Raw genomic sequence first — 17,076 nt, 5'->3', positions numbered from 1 at the left:
ATTTATTCCTTGTAAAGCACTTTGGATCACCGAAAGGATTGTTGTAAAGGGCTGTATAAATAAAGTACATTTACATTACAAGTACATCTAGTAAATTTTTGGTCAATTTATAAAAAACTAAATTTTATGCATTTTTAACACATGAAGGCTTAACAAAAAAATTGCAAATTTGTTTGGGAAACCCCAAAAAATCCCCTGTGACCCATCAATGGGTCCGGAGCCAGTCTTTGGAAAATACAATTTGTCTCCACTGGTAGCCATGTTTTCAGTGAGAGTGAGCCTGTGGTTCATGGAACAAAGGGCGAGCCAGGGTTGGTTACAGTACTGTTGGCATGTGTAAGTACTTCATATAGCTAGAGATGTTCCGATACCCTTTTTTCCCTCCCGATACCGATCCCAATACCTGTGCTGTGGGTATTGGCCGATACAGTGTACCGATACCCATACCTATGGCAGTGTGTTATAATAATAATAATAATTATTATTATTAATAATAATTATTATTATTATTAATAATAATAATTAATAAAAAAATAATCATACTGGCTCAGGTTACAACCTTTTAAAAACATGAATGAATACAGCAAATGAAGCCATTTGTATTTATTTCATTTAAATGTATTTCTATTTCATCCTTACTGACCGACAGAGGCGGTGCTTTAGCACTGAATGTCTCCATCTCGTGCATGCGCTGGTTGAGTGTTTGTACCAACAAAGTCACCCTTGACCCCTGATGACGCCGGCTAGCCTATATCTTCCGGTGACGTCAGAGGATCTGCTCCTTTTCATCTTCTCGCTTTGCAGGTAGACACATATTCACAGTCAGTAAATTCTAGCTGAATTAAAGCGTTCATTGCCGCTCCGTCGCTGGTAGCCTTGTGACAATCTGTCGGAGCTGCGAGCCGCTCGCCCTCCAAGGGCTGCGACGAGCGGAGATGGGAGGTTCGTCGCGGTTCGCCGTGGACACTCTGAAACAGAAAATTTGGATCAGCCAACGCTACGACTGGCTGAGTATACCAGGCGTCTTTTGCCTCCTTCGAGAGTATATCTTACTTTGAAGTCGGTGAAGGCGTTGTACTCGCTCCCTCTCCCAACATTTTTTGTGTTATTATGTTATTTGTTACGGGCGCTAGCGGTTAGCATTGCCTGCTTGACCTAGCGTCTGTGTATTCGGTACACAGTTGGTGATACCCGCCTTTTGTTGTAGTTTTATATGTTGGAGAAGCCAGTGTACTCGCTCCCTCTCCCTACATCAGTACTTCTACTATCTGTGAGTAGTTGTACAGCGTGTATCTCTTTCGTTTTACTTTCCAGTGTCGGTGAAAACAGCGTGCTCGCTCTCTATCCCGGCACTTGTGCTTAATTATGGGCGCTAGAGGTTAGCATTTATTGCTTGACCTACCGTCTACTAATCAGTACACCGCTGGGTGTACCTGTCTTCAGTTATGTACTACCGCTATCTGTGAGTAACTGTACAGTACCGGTGTGGTTTCTACTAAGTAGCGTTGGCGGTTAGCCTTAACCGATCTACCATTAAGCTAACTGTATTAAACGCCTGTTGGTGAAGGCAGTGCCTTCGCTCCCTCTCCCATCACAGGTGTATACACTACCCTAAGAGAGAAAGAAAGAGTAGTAACAGCCGCATATCGAGCTGTGTCGCTCGGTGGTGACGTGTATTTTGGCGCAGCAAGCTGATCTTTGCCCGTGAAAGCAGTGCTCTCCCTCCCGCTTCCAGCATAGGCGGATGCTGTTGCCCTCATAGTGTGAAGAAGCCACTAATCCTAACTGTATTCGGCTATGCGACACCTGTTGGTGAAGGTAGTGTGCTCGCTCCCTCTCCCTGCATCTGTTGTTTTTCCCCGGTGCCGACTGTCACCATGCTTGGTGACAGTCGGCACCTGTATGGCCTCTCTGCAGCCAGAGGATGGTCATGATAGGTGTCCTCCGTGCCTTGGCCTCGAACACCTGAGGGAGGGGCTTTCGGAGGATCCGTGCATGAACTGCAGCTCCATGCCTCGGGCAGTGCGGTTTGCCAGACTGGCTGAGGTTGAACACCTGCTGGGTCATGTTCCGGAACCGGACCAGTTGACCCCAGCCCAGCCACTCCCTCCAGTAGAGCCTAACGGACCTACGCGTCGGGCTGCAGAGGCTGTGGGCGCCTCCTCCGAGAAGAGGGTTAAGGAGTTTAGACTGGCCTCCAAGGTGGACCAGTTGACGGAGGAGTTAAACCACATGAAGACCCTCTTCCTAGCCATCCAGTCTGGGACCAGTGCAGTGGACGTGGGTGTTCCCACTTCCCCTACCACAATGTTCGAACCAGATGAGGATGTGCTCTCTGTGGCAGCTTCAGCCACCGAGTTCACAGACTATGGGGCAGACCTGGTTGCCCAGGATGCTGCCTCTCACTCCTCTGGCGGGAGCTCCTGCTCCTCAGCCCGCAGTTGCTGTGCTGGGTCAGGGGATGACTCTATGGGTGCCATCATTCGCATGGCCCTTTCCCGCCTGCAGGTGGATATCCCGCAGGCTCAACCAGCTTTTGTGCCTTTTTCAGGCGTGAATCCGCCCCTACCACCTTTACTGTTCCCCCGTCAGATGAGTACCTGAGGGAGTTGCATGCATGCTGGAGAGATACCAGAGCACTCTCCCACGCAACATCAGATGGCCAGGCCCTAGCAGCCATGCAGGATGCAGCTCTCATTGTCTCACCCGATGAGGCTCTGAGACCGGACGCCAGGTGTCCGTGCCCCCAGTGTCGGGCTACAGATGACCTGCTCTCTGGGGCCTATGACGCAGCAGCGCGCATGGGACGCATTAGCAATTCCCTGTCCCATCTGATGCTTGCTCTCTCAGCATCCCTCCAGGGGGATGCACTGGACTCTTCCATCCACAGCTTTAGCAACGCATCTCTACAGGCATTTGCCCTGATGTCCAGAGAACTGGGGCGCCTGATGTCCACACTTGGTCAGGCTCACCGCCAGGTGTGGCTTGCACAGTCACGTCTCACTGAGGCGTGCCGGAGAACCCTCCGCAGCATCCCAGTGGAACCTGGTGAGATTTTTGGGTCAGCTGCCGTAGAGGCTCTAGAACATACAGTCCAGGCCAGGCAGACTCGACAGCAGCTCTCTGGGCTTCACAGAAGTATGCCTCCCCCAAACTACGGCCGGGTCAGGATGACCATCATACGCGACCCGGCAAAAGCCCATGCCCTCAACCAGGAGTTGTCCAATCTCCTGGACAAGGGTGCCATCGAGCCAGTAGACCCCCTATCATTCGGGGGTTTCTACTCGACCTACTTTCTAGTGGAAAAGAAAGACGGCGGACTCTGCCCTATCCTCGACTTGAGTGGACTCAACAGGTTCCTGAAGGTCCTGAAGTTCCACATGCTCAGTACCACAGAGGTTCTGCGTACTATTGCCAGAGGGGAATGGTTTACCTTAATAGACCTGAAGGACTTCCATGTCCCCATAGCACCACACCACAGGCAATTTCTGCGGTTTGCTTTTCAGGGTTGCCATTATCAGTTCAGGGTGCTCCCATTCGGCCTCTCCCTTTCACCACGGGTGTTGACCAGGTGTGGGGCAGCAGCCCTCTCACCCCTGCAGGCACAGGGCATGAAGGTCCTGCCATATCTGGACGACGGACTGGTCTGTGCGTCATCCCGGTCTCAGGTGACCCGAGACACGGCGGTTCTACTCTCACATGTGGACCAGCTCGCGCTCAGAGTGAATTTAACAAAGAGCTGCCTGGGTCCTCCAGCAGGGCCACAGGCTGCTACTGGTGGCCCCCTTCTGGCCAGGGAGGGCATGGTTTCCTCTGCTGCACAGGCTCACCGTGGCGTCTCCCCGACAGGTTGGATCTCCTGTCTCAGCTAGAGGGCCAGGTCTGGCATCCCGAACCTCATCACCTCCAGCTGAGTGTCCAGACACCGTCCAACATACCATATTGAATGCGAGGGCGCCTTCTACCCGAATACAGTATGAGAATATGTGGAAACTGTTTTCTGCCTGGTGTTCAGACAGGGGCGAAGACCCTGTGCACTGTACAATTACAAAAGTTCTCTAGTTCCTACAGTCACTCCTGGACAGTGGACGGTCCCCCGCTACTCTGAGGGTCTACGTGGCGGCCATTTCCTCTCGACACACTCAAGTTGATGACAACACCGTGAGGTGCCACAGACTTGTGTCCCTTTTTCTAAAGGGAGCCTTGAGGTTACAACCCCCAAGGACACCGAGAATTCCAGCCTGGGATCTGCCCCTGGTGCTGGATGCCCTGTGCCTGCCCCCCTTTGAGCCCCTGGCGCAGGCAGAGTTGAAATAGGTGTCTACGAAGACTGCCTTTCTCCTCGCCATCACTTCAGCAAAGCGTGTCGGGGAGTTACATGCTCTCTCTGTGAGCGACTCGTGTCTGAGGTGGAAGCACAAGCATGAGACGTTCAGAACAGCTGTTCCTCTGTTACGGAGGCCCTAAGAAAGGCTGTGCTCTTTCCAAACAGCGGCTCTCGCATTGGATTGTGGATGTCATCACCCAGGCGTAAAAAAACAGTGGTGGCCCCCTACCATCCGGGGTGAGGTGCCACTCTACTAGGGCCATTGCTACATCATGGATGGCGCTACACGGCATCCCCTGAGGGACATCTGTGATGCGTCATTGTGGGCATCACCAACTAGTAGACTAGTTTATATGTAACGCCAGCTGAGCTAACGTTAGCATATTTACAGTTCATTTACATCTATGCTAATATAAGAACAGATACTTTGATTCACTAACGTTATAATCATTGTTTTACAGACAGTTATATCACCCAACAGCTTATCGTCACTTCGTGGAGTGGACCCACAGACTGGGGAAAAACGATCGTCTTGTTTTACCTGCCTGTGTTGTTCAGAAGAACATACGCAGCTCCTGAAAACAGTACTGTGTCTATGAAGACTGTTGATAATAAGTCTGATTTTTCTTTTTATGACTATTAATATTAAAAATGTAAATTCATATATGTTGTGGTTTATTTTCTAACCCTTAGTGTTCCTCCAAGTGGGCCCACGGTAGGTGTAGTGGTTAGCACTCTTGCTTTTGCAGCAAGAAGCCCCGGGTTCCTGGGTTCGAGCCCCGTGTGGGACAACTTTTGAACAAGGGCCTTTCTGCAAGGAATTTGCATGTTCGACTTGAAGCTTTCACAGCTCTGAATCTCTGACCGGCAAATAATGGGAACTTGCTGCTTGTCCTTTCGTTGTTTTTACTGCACGTCCCGGTACAATTTAGCACCATAGAAAACAAACCTGTGTAATTTGCAGGTCCGTAATGTATTTGCCAACTAATTCATCAAGACGTGAGTTGTATCAGCTTCACTGTGGTAATGGAGGCGAGGCAGCACTGCCTGCGAGATTTACAGCCGGAAGTGAGCGTGACACGCAGAGCATTCTGGGAGTTTTTGTCGTTTATGTACATGAGCGATAAATACATTTTTCTGCCTTTCTCAGCCAAGAAGGCACTTTCTTCAAATATTACTTCACATTTCTACTCCATAGATTACCCATTTTTAATAGAGATTCAACTTCCCAGCAGTGAAATATATATATCTCTTGAATGATTTTCCCCCACTGTTTTTTGCCAGACAAATGATTTGTGGGGGATATATCACTACACTTTGCCTTCCAGGGACATGGCTTCCCCTCAGCTACTTGAGCAATAAACCCACGTTTCTACCTTGCAGAGCTTTTGAGTGGTTCAATCTGTCCCTTGTTCCAATAAGATATCAGCAAGAATTTTCAATCACAGCTTGTTTGCTCTGGTGGAAATTTTCTCCACACCCCCACAACAGCTTGCACAAGGCACATGGGCTTTGAAAGCCAAATTCGTACAAAAATCCAGTGATACAAAGTGCTTCACTCCTGTCACATTTTTTCAACATTAGTTTTGTTTTTGGGCCAGGTCTTAAAAATGTGTGCCTAAAGCATATGATTGTTTTTTGGCACTTATGTTTGGTGTGTTAGGGTGACCTTGTGTCTGAAGGTTTGCAGGATAAATGTTTATATCACCAAGCATACTGCTGTGTTAAAGTTACGAAAAATAATAACACCAATGGTGATAAACTGGCAGTAAAAGAAAGACATATTAGATACAATAGACACTATTTGCATAGCATGACACGAAAAATAAAGTCCTTTGTAAACACAACATAAGGAAAACCTAAATTCTACTTTGTGGATGAGAGGAACCCAGAATGGTTTTGTAAATAAACACATACCAATGACTGAAGCGTATAAGGACATCCAGTTAACTGATGTTAATGGCTGCACAAGCCATTCACCAAAGCGTTCTATTACAGAGCAAAGGCACAGACCCTCTCTGCCTTTCTGTCACATCGCCGTGAATGGTTCTGTTTGCACATGCGCACTCAGTTTCCCGTATAGTTAAAATGTATGTCAAAAAGCACAATGTTACGCTGCCTATTGATGTAACTGTACTATGTTTGTGCTGCATTTACGTTCGCATTGCTTTCGTGAATTGTCAACACACCGTCACGCCCTCTTACTGTTTTACGTTCAGCAATTTAGTGGGAGGTGTAATGATGGCTCTACATGAGAGGCTTAACATTTCTTAAGGCTGGAATTTGATGGAAAATGGAAGCTTTAGTAGCGGGGAGACCCACGACTGAGCTACCGGACCTTCTCCAAAGGAACGGACAGAAAGAAACAAAAAGAGGACAAAAAAAGTAAACTATACGGTGCACCTACCATGACGCTGCGGTGCACCTACCATAACGTGACGGCATTGTATTGTTTCAGAAACACTGCTAGAGATGTCTTTTCAGTGTTTAATGAAATATACTGTTTATATATGTTTTGGACTCAATCCCTCAATTATTTTCTCGATTAATCGAATATTTTTTTGCCCATAAAATATAATTAAAATGTTGATCAGTGTTTATCAGACCTGGAACATTTAGGAAGCTAAAATGATGACTCTCCGAGACGCTCTGATTAATTGACTGTTGACCTGGTAACACCGGTCACGACGTAATGTTGATGTGAAGTTGTGACAGGCTATATGACCTGCGTATTGTGTTTTATTTTGAAAGGGGGGCGGAAATATTTTACTTTGATTCTGTGTTGGACTTCCTGTCTTGTACGATCTGCTTCGTTGAAATTTACGAGGTTCAGCAGCGGCAACGGAAAAAATAGAACTGATTCCTATCAATAGCGCTGCGAGCCGCTTCTGGGCCGCTGCTGAGACGCAGCCCTGGAATTCCAGGGTAAGACACAGAATTCTGTTCTCACAGTAAAGATCAAGATGTATAATAATTTATGGTAACATTAGCTGTTGACTAGGGATGGATATATCAGATGGAATAACTTTATGCATGATATTTGACAGAACTGTCCTTCATTTTTGCCTCCCCTTTTATAATGTTATATAGCAGGGCTGCCAACTTCTGAGAAAACCTTAGAGTGAGACATCGTGGCATGCGGTGCAAATTACCACCACACACCCAATATATTTATTAATGGTAATATTTTATGCATCGCAAGCTTATTAATGCTTTATACAATAATTAAGTAAATAATGTTGACACTGTCCGGAATCAATCCCACAACCGTCCAGATAAAAGTCCACCTATTTAACTACTAGGCTACCGCTGTTATTCTCTCTAAGCATGTAAGAAGAAGACTTTTAGGTAAGATTAGAAAGAGACTAAAAGACTCATCTCTGTGTCATCTGAACTGCCGCTGCAGCCCGCGCCGAGCAAAACCAGCCGCAGCAGCTGACAGAACAGAACTGCCGGTGGTCGGTGCGGCGGGGGTTGTGGCTCCGGGTAGAACCTGCCTGTGGCGGCGCCACCACGGGGCAGTGGTGGCGGCACGCAGCTGCCGGTGCCGCCACGGACAGGTTCTGCCCGGAGCCACAACCCCCACTGCACCGAAGCGTGTATGGCAGCCGAGGGAACAGTTCAAAACACAGAACTCGACAGTCGAGCTATGATGCTAACTTAGTTAGCCAAGCTGAACTTACCTGTCAAGGAGAAGAGCCAATTCTGCATCCGTTTTGAAATTCCTCTCAACTTTAAACTCTCTCCACCGTTCAAAAGCATGTCCTATATAGACCCTCGCTTTGCCGCAAACTTTATCTTGGCGTTTTTGACATTCATACCGAGGTCTTTTAGGTTTCCTTTCGTTTCATTTCAATTGTAGCTATGTAACTGGCAACCTATGGCTGCTCAACCACTGAGACTCTACTGACTGCTATGATTGGTAGACGGCAGTAGGTGGCGCGTCATGCCAAAACATAATTTCACAACATAAACAAACTTTGCAGTGCGGAAAATATTTTTTTTAATGCAAATATTTTTGTTGTACTATTTTTGTTGGTGAATTTAGTATGTTATATGAACATTATTCCTGGTCCTCTGTGACATATTAGGAGGATTTCATGGCCAGTTGCTTTAAATTTATTACATAATGCACCTTTAAAATCAGTCTCTAAAGTAGCACTAAAATTTTCAAAAACAGAGGCACACATACGCTGTACACAGTTCAGTTCAGTTCAGTTTAGTTTATTGTCCCAAAAGGGAAACTTGTATTGCAGTCAGGTACATACAGATAGCACAAAGATACACAAAGGACACAAAACAGAGGGATAAACTACACAACAGAGAGATAAACACAGCTATTATGTTTATCGCTGGTTATTTGTAGGGCTGCTCTTTTCCTTTAATAAACAGACCGCTCCAGTTCAACTGTAGGTGCGCTAAACGACACAAGGAGCAAACGTAGCTAACTGGAAAACGGTGCCTGGGCTTTGGTGCCATGGCACGGAAAACTCATTTTAACAATCGGGAGGCATGTAAATGTCAGCTAAAATAACGGACTATGCTGCAAGTGAAACGAAGACTTGTGGGAGAGGCACTAAAACAGCAGTAGTTTACCCGACCTGCGGCCAAGTGGATGGACGAAGGCTGGTGTATGGAGAGAATTTTGTTCCTTTATTATTCAACATTTTTGAGAGCAAAAAACAGTGGCAAGTGGCAATCAAAAAGAAATGTTGAGATCGAAACAGAACAGGTTGCAATTGTAAAAGAAAAAAAGATATTTCTTCAAATTCAATCAAAAATAATCTTTGTAAGTAAAAACATACAACCCTTTTGCTTATAAATCAGTCCTCTTTGTTTGCAAATTCTAAAGTTTTGGTTGCGAATTTAACAGCACTTTATGGGCGGGGCCTACGCTGGTGGATGGGAGAAGTGTGATGTGTGCACACTGTGCACTGGTCAGCCAAACTACCACTGTGCCGCCTGTTTTTTTTTCTGCCTTTCTCGACCAAGAAGGCACTCGCTTCAAATATTATTTCACATTTCCACTACGTAGATGACCCAGTTTTAACAGACACTCATCTTTTCAACTGTGAAATATCCCTTTAGCAATATTTACCACTCAGATTTATGCATTTACATACAACAACCGTTTATAGGATGGTAAAATGATTAGCTGACTGTGAATATAGAATGGCACTACCCTGCTGAAACAGAGAGATAGGGATGCTTTGGCTGTAAAAATATGCTCTGCTAGTTCTGTATTCTTTTGTAAGTCCTCATTATCACGTTATACAACTCTGAAAAAATTCCATACCATCAGAGTGAGCTAACATCAGTCACATATACTGATTGAATCGATCTATAATTGTCCAAGACAAAACCACAGGGGTCCAAGTCACACATTTTTGCCAGCTCTATAAACTGAGCTATCCTGGCACCCTGTATTTGAATATTTTTAATCTTGTATCAACAGTCAGATCATGTGACACTTGACGGACATGATTACACTAATTATGTGACTTCTGAAGTTAATTGGTTTCACCAGAGCTTTTTATGGGCTTCATAACAAAGGGGGTGAATACCTATGCACATGCCAATTTTCAGTTTTTTATTTCTAAAAAATAGTTTAATGTATATGTTTTATCATTTCACTTCACCGAGTTAGACTACTGTGTTGTGATCCCTCACACAAAATTCTGATTAAAAAAGCATTGAGCTAAATGCTGTAATATAACAAAATCCAATGGGGGTGAATACTTTTGCAAGCCACTGTACATTAACGACGTTAATAAAATCTCACCCCATGAGAAGATAGGGGATTAATAAGAGGTTTGGGGTGCTTTGTTTTCATCACTGGCTCCATGTCATTATCTCAGAAGTAACTACTGTGTCTGTGCCAGTGGCGTAGCCAGGATTTTTCAATAGGGTGGACTTTTGCGAAGTAGGGTGGGCCACTATTTTACTCTTTTTTTTTTTTACATTTCAAAAAAATCAAGTTATAGTCAGCAGGCCTACAGCAACTGTCCTGAAAGTTAGTTAAACAACACACAATTTTACCACATATCAGACGATTATTGGTAAACAAATAGGCTACAACTATTAAAAACAGTTGGCGCTGGCCTCCAGGCTTGGATTAAGCAATACGCACAAGAACTTTAACCGAAGGAAACCAAAAGTTCAGGCCAGTCACAAGGAGTGACACTTGACTTTGTATTATTATTAGGCAGTGTTGTGATTCAGCCTCACACGGGGCACCATTATGTTGTTGTTCACCCTCATAAGGGGAGGCACCATTATGTTAGGATCAACAATAGTGGCAATAATTTGATTGAGATTGGGGCACCACCCTTAAATCAGGGAAAAGACAATAAATCTATGCCTTTAGAATCAGTCTAAATAATCACTGTAATTGGCTATATCAAAGATATCCCAATTGAACAGTAATGAAGGTATGAATCCGAGCACTGACCCTCTCACACATTAGCATTACAGCCGTTGGCATAACATGCCCACAGTAAATAAAACACAGACAAACAATACACACAATGATGTTACATGGGTGCCCAGGCACAAACTCTCTTAGTTGGAGTCGTATCCTTGCGGGGCAAGGCGTGAGGCTTCCACCCACTGCATAACCTTTGAGGCAAACAGCTGAGTTTGGGGAGAATAAATATATTTTTAAACTATTAGGGAAGAAGCCAAGCGGACGCGTTCCTGACGCGGCTGGCGGCTGTGCGTGCATACGGCGTGCAGCTCGCAGGGACACAGCAGTAGAAGTGAGCGTACTCGCCGAAGTCTCTTCTGCAGGTAAATGGTTTGCTGGTCAGCTAAATATCAATATAAAATTGATTGATAAAAATAAAAATAATAAACATTAACTAATTAACTTCAGATCGGGGCACCACCCTGAAATCAGGGAAAAGACAATCAATCTATGCCTTTAGAATCATCAGTCTAAATAATCACTGTAATTGGCTATATCAAAGATATCCTAATTGAACAGTAAAGAAGGTATGAATCCAAGCACTGACCCTCTCAACCCCCGTATGACACAACATTCGTGTACAAAAGACACAGACCATTCCTTTAAGTGAACAAAAGTAACAATTTCTTAAATCAAATAACAAAAATCCATTAAAGCTCACATAGAGTGGTCCTGTTGCACATATAGTTGTGGAGGTCTACTTACATACATTAACTTGTTTTTATGGTCAAAAACCTCCTAGTTGCTGTAAACGAGCAGATAGAAATCCTCTTTTCTGACGGTGTTTCCCAGCCACGAGATTTGAGACTCAACTCTCTCACTAAGAAGACTGTGATTGGCCAGTATATTCAGCACACCAGCTCTCAGAAGCGCAGCTAACCCTCTGGAATGGTGGATGCACTGCTACTGATTATCAAAACATTGTTTTAACAATGTTTAAAAATAGCTTCTTCACGACTCCTAGCCACAGTCCCTTTTATGACTTTGACCCGGAGTCAGACCCAGAGTCAGAAGACACTGTCGCTCGTGAAACACCTCCACAACGGACGTTATTCTTCTTCTGCGGTTCAATGTACGCAACCGGATGTGCCCAGACTAGTGCCCGGAGCAGGACGATCTGCTGTTCCGGAGAACCGCTGTTTACGTAACCGGAACAGGTTTTTTCAGAGATCTCGCTGAGCCCGATATTACAATACAACACAGCGTTCTCAGCAGTGGCTGAACTGTTTGTTTAGAACCTTCAGGGCTTCTTAAACAAGGTAATGACGCAGATACACACTAAAAAACAGCGTTAATTGGAACTTCCGTTCTAGGTCCGCTTTAAATAATTTCACCAACATTAAATATCCAAGGCTAATTGGATGATCTAAGTCAATGAACATTAAAGCATAATGATAATTTAGTAATTTGAGTCAATAAATCTTACTTGCTAAAACTAAAATCACACGCTATACTCAGTAGTACACTAATCTCTCATACCTCCTACAGCACACATACACAGCTCCTCACGCACACACAAGTCACACACACCAGGCTTTGCCTGTAACATAGAAGATACTAGGATTCGTTTGTGTCTGACAGGGTGGTTCAGTCTGTAGAATAAGATGTGTAATAATAATTCATCTAAAATAAAATTTTGACACACATTTTGGCTTGAACAAATATTGCATCTCCTGCGATTTTAAATTGCAGTAAGCTGTATTGCAATTTGTTTGCGATAAATTTCGATTCATTGTTCAGCCCTACACTACAGTATATGCCAATGTTGTTTTAAATAAAAAAAAACAAGAACATTTAAACAAAACAAGCCAAGCCATTTTTCTATGTGTAATACTCTATAAGAGTATAAGAGTATCGGCATCAGCGACATTGTTTCATTTGCCATCTTTAAATCCCATCTGAAAACCCTCCTTTTTAAACAGGCCTACTCCCTCTAACTCTCTAACTCTCTACCCGTTGCTCTTACCTTTTGTTATTTTTTTTTATTTTGTTGTTGTACGGCGACCTTGAGTGTCTTGAAAGGCGCCGGAAAAATAATGGTACAAAAAGAACCAGAGACATTTGTGGGGGGACATCAAGGGACATTAGGAATAGATGAAAATGTGCGATTAATTGTGAGTTAACTATTACACTAATGCGATTAAATATTTTAATCGTTTGACAGGACTAATATATATATACTGTATATATGTGTACTGTAACCCCGGATTTCCACTGGATGCGTTACAGCCACTGATATGCCGCGGTTCTGCTTCTACCTCAACAACAACAACAAAAACCACACAGCTTTTTTCATTCTCCGAGTGGAAGAACTGTTGATCTGGTGTCATAAATGGATTTATGTTTCTCCACTTCAACAATCAGTCTCTCGTCGTATGTTTATTACTCTCCGAGACGCTTTGAATATTGACTGTTAAAACCTGGTAGCACTGATCACGACGTAATGTTGATGTGAATTTGTGATAGGCTGTATGACCTACTGTGTTTTATTTTGAAAGGGGGGCGGAAATGTTTTACTTTGAGTCTGTGTCGCACTTCCTGTCTGGTGCGATCTGCTCTGTTGAAATATACGCGGCAATAAAGGCAAAATAGAACTGCTACCTATCGAAAGCGCTTCGGCGCAGCAAGCTGCTTCTGGGACGCTGCTGAGACGATCCACAGCGCACCCAGTGGAAATGCTCTCATTGATTAGAATGGAAGCTATTTGCAACGGCGACCGTGCCGCTGACGTGCCGCGGCTGTAACACGTCCAGTGGAAATCCAGGGTTACTGTACACATAAATCATGACAGGAGCAAGTCTGTGGATAATCTATTGTTTCTTAAAAATTTGATTGTTAATTTTGTTCTTAATATTATTTTGAATAGTGAGCGGCGATGGTCAGTGGTATGTGCTAGTTCAACTTCAAGGTTGTTGGTTTGATTCCCGGCTCTGCTAGTCTACATGCCGATGTTGCCTTGGGCAAGAGACATGAAAATGGGAATTATGCACATTAAAATGTGAGAGAATGGATGTGAATGGCAAAACTGTTGTGTAAAGCAGCTTTGAGTGATAAATATAAATACAGACCACAGATTTCCAAGCAATATATTTTTTTACGGATTAATCACAATATATAAAAAAATCTATATACATTTTAATTACTTTATATTATTTTGCTGGACTTTAGTTATTTCATTAACAAAGCTATGGTCAATTCATATTAAGAACTGGTGCACAAACAGTAGTGCACATAGTGCAGAGCACACAACAGAAATCAGTGGTCAGGACATTGAATTCTTTGTTTGTCAGGATTAAACCAATCACTTACTCTCATCTCCAGCTGAGATAACACGACACCTAATTCAAAAACAGAGAGAAGTCTGGATTGTCTGATTATTTTACACAGCTCACACAGGTTTATGTTTATATTTCAATAAATGTCTCAGAGGGGCACTTTCCAAAGTTATAACTATAAATGCTTTTAACGTCATATACACTGCCATAAAGATTCTCTATTATAGGACACCTGTGTAGCTGTCAGTTGCTGATAATGTACTTTACACATGTGAATGTAAAATAAATTAATTTAAATTAACTCAAGGATATCTAAAATTAACAAAGTTTGAAATCATATTTGTGTGTAAAAAAAAGATTATCCTAAGGATGGCACTTCTATGTACTTACAGACTACAGTACACACTGTGAGCTATCAAGACCGCTAAAAGCATATAGAAGATAATGATTTCACGTATGTACTCCATATTCATTTATTGTCACTTTCTGATTCACTTACATTGGTGCAAATTACTGTAGTTTTAAGTGATCAGAAACAAAGTGTGGTGTGATGTAGGATCAACACTCACAAAGTTCCAATGGTCCACTGTCATTTGAGCATTTTGTAAGATGTGTCCCCCGATGATTATTTCTCCCAGTCCTTTTTATGAATGAAAACTGTAGTTTGTGTTGTAAAACGGTTCTCTCCTTACACCAAAGTCCATAAAGGAAAACCAGCAGTTTTTTTGTAACCAGTGTTTGAAATGTGTCATCCGGGTTCACCTAAATGACGCAACTTGGGAAGAAAAGGATTTCAGCTCTTTAGCTCTTGGGTTTCAGTGAGTTACCAACACTCCACCTGACATTAGAGTGTGTTTTCTGTGATCAGATGGCGATCGGTTGCACTTACACCTGGTATTGCTGGTTGATGTGTCTCCAGTGTCCATATCAAGTTCTGATTTCTATCTGATCACAGTCACCCCCTTAGGTCACCTCCTCTTTTCTTCTGCAAAGATGTCTAGCAGCAGACTGCAGTGTCACATCCTGTCTGTTACCATATCAACAGAAATTTTTGCTGAACACATTGACATTGTCTTTTATTAGTCGTTTAAGTAGTTAGTCCTGAAGAATTGAACATGACCTAAAGTGAAAAAGGTATTTAAAATTAAGTGGAGCACTGCTGCATCCCTCTATGCAGAGCCTCTGCTAAATTCTATAATTAATAGCAAAAAATATTGTAGAACATCTCTGCATAGTTGACTGATAGCTTACTGGAAATTAAACCAGGAAATGAACGTGCACATAGTCAACTGCCAACAAGATTTTTTTTCCTGTGGAGGGCACAAAGATGCACTTTCACATAGAATGGGGTAAGGTGGAGTGAAATACACCAAGTGCTGACCAAAATGTTGTTGGGTCAGTGTCCTTGGCTTGCTTGTACATAAGCCTGTTATGTTTTTTATTTTTTTATTTCGACACACTTTGATTAATGTCAGTAATAACATTGTCATTGCCTTTAAGCTCTTCAAAAAGAAAAGACCAGTGTTTAGAACTAGAGAAACTAAAACAGAATGATAAATATTTTTTATTATTAAGCACAATAACAATTTAAAATCAGGATTATCTTGAATAACTCAAGTCTCTGTCTGTTGTGACGGCATTGACATAACAGTACAGTCACAACATTCCGATAGTACTGTAATCATTTTGGATCAGTGAGGTAATATTATGGTAAAAGTATTTTTTTGTAGTATTTCGTGTGTACAATGTAATCATTTGTTAATAAATAGGTCATCCTCCCTTAATCCCATGTTCCAGGTAATGGCTTAGTGATAATTACTTTAGGCTACAATCAGTATACTACTCTAATGCCTAATTCTTGGCATTTTTCTAAATCAGCCAAAGAGTGGATTTATCCTCTCAGGCGGGGGTTTAGTTACTTTGCATGCTGATTCTTAGGGATACAGAGGGCTCGCACAGCACAGTCAGCACAGACTCTATCAGTGCTTCATACTTAAACTTAAACTTAAAAAAAAAAAGAAATATGTTGAACACAACAACAAGCAGTATTATGTTCTTGTGTACCAGGATCAGATCATAGATTTAGTCCGTCTTAAAATATGTGCATATAAATGCATCACATAATCATGTAGGGCTTAAATAGCTTCCACATTCCAATAATTGCCAAAAGTCATGCAGTTCCCCATTTTCCACAAGGAAAGTCACAGTTTGTTATTTTGCTCAGTTTATGATCATCCCCACTGGCAGAATCTGCCTCTACTTATTCCACTTGTTATACATGTCTTCTAGGCCTGAGGTTTGATTACATTTTATTTGTGTTCAGGAATCCAGGTGGAACTTCCTGTTTTCCTTCATGGCGTTTCCAGCAGTGCTACAGCTCTGTGTGCTGCCCTTCCTCCCAGAAAGTCCCCGCTACCTGCTGATGGAGAGGAAGGATGAGGCTGGAGCAGAAAGAGGTATTGCACACACCAACAGAAACCTTTGCCAGTGTACACAGATTACATACTGTCTTCTGTTCTTCCATCATTGATGTGCCTAAGTATTTGTACTTATGTTTTAAGAACGTTTTCAGTTCAGTTCAGTTTTATTGCCAGACCCAAGGTCCAATAATCACATCCAATCCTGGTGCTTGAAAAATGATTGTACCCAGTAAAGAATGTCCCTGTATTATTACACATCTGCAGGGACATGATAAGATTATTTTTAAACTCTACAGACCATAAATCAACTCAATGAAGTCTTGCGCATTGCTTTGGATATGTGCTTTCACAGACGTTTACTGTTGCCTGCACCTCAGTATGCCAAAGTCTCTAAGTTCCTGTCGAGAACTTAGCCTAGGCAGAACAAAAGACTCAAATGCAGGATTCAGAACACGTTTCAATCAATAATCAGAAAGGCTCAGGCAAAGGCAAAGGTTCCGTACACGGGAGGTCAATCAGATCCAGCAGAGGTACAAAAACGTGAGGCAAAAAGGCAAGGTCAAAAAAGGCAAGCAAGGTATGATACAC

General features: G+C 43.1%; 1 protein-coding gene across 1 annotated transcript in view; it reads left to right on the top strand.

The window, feature by feature from the left end:
• The window catches only part of slc2a9l2 (solute carrier family 2 member 9, like 2), a gene marked incomplete at both ends in the record, with an annotated part of 185,283 nt that overhangs the window by 24,854 nt on the left and 143,353 nt on the right, over positions 1 to 17,076 (top strand). Inside the window, one exon of the mRNA XM_083906063.1 lies at positions 16,392 to 16,524. Coding sequence (XP_083762189.1) covers positions 16,392 to 16,524 — 133 coding nt within the window. The remainder of the gene's footprint in view (positions 1 to 16,391; positions 16,525 to 17,076) is intronic.

The sequence above is a fragment of the Microchirus variegatus genome (assembly GCF_963457635.1).
Source record: "Microchirus variegatus genome assembly, chromosome: 19".
Lineage (NCBI taxonomy): Eukaryota > Metazoa > Chordata > Actinopteri > Pleuronectiformes > Soleidae > Microchirus > Microchirus variegatus.
The sequence above is the reverse complement of the archived record's forward strand: the minus strand, read 5'-3'. Positions and strand labels throughout refer to the sequence as shown.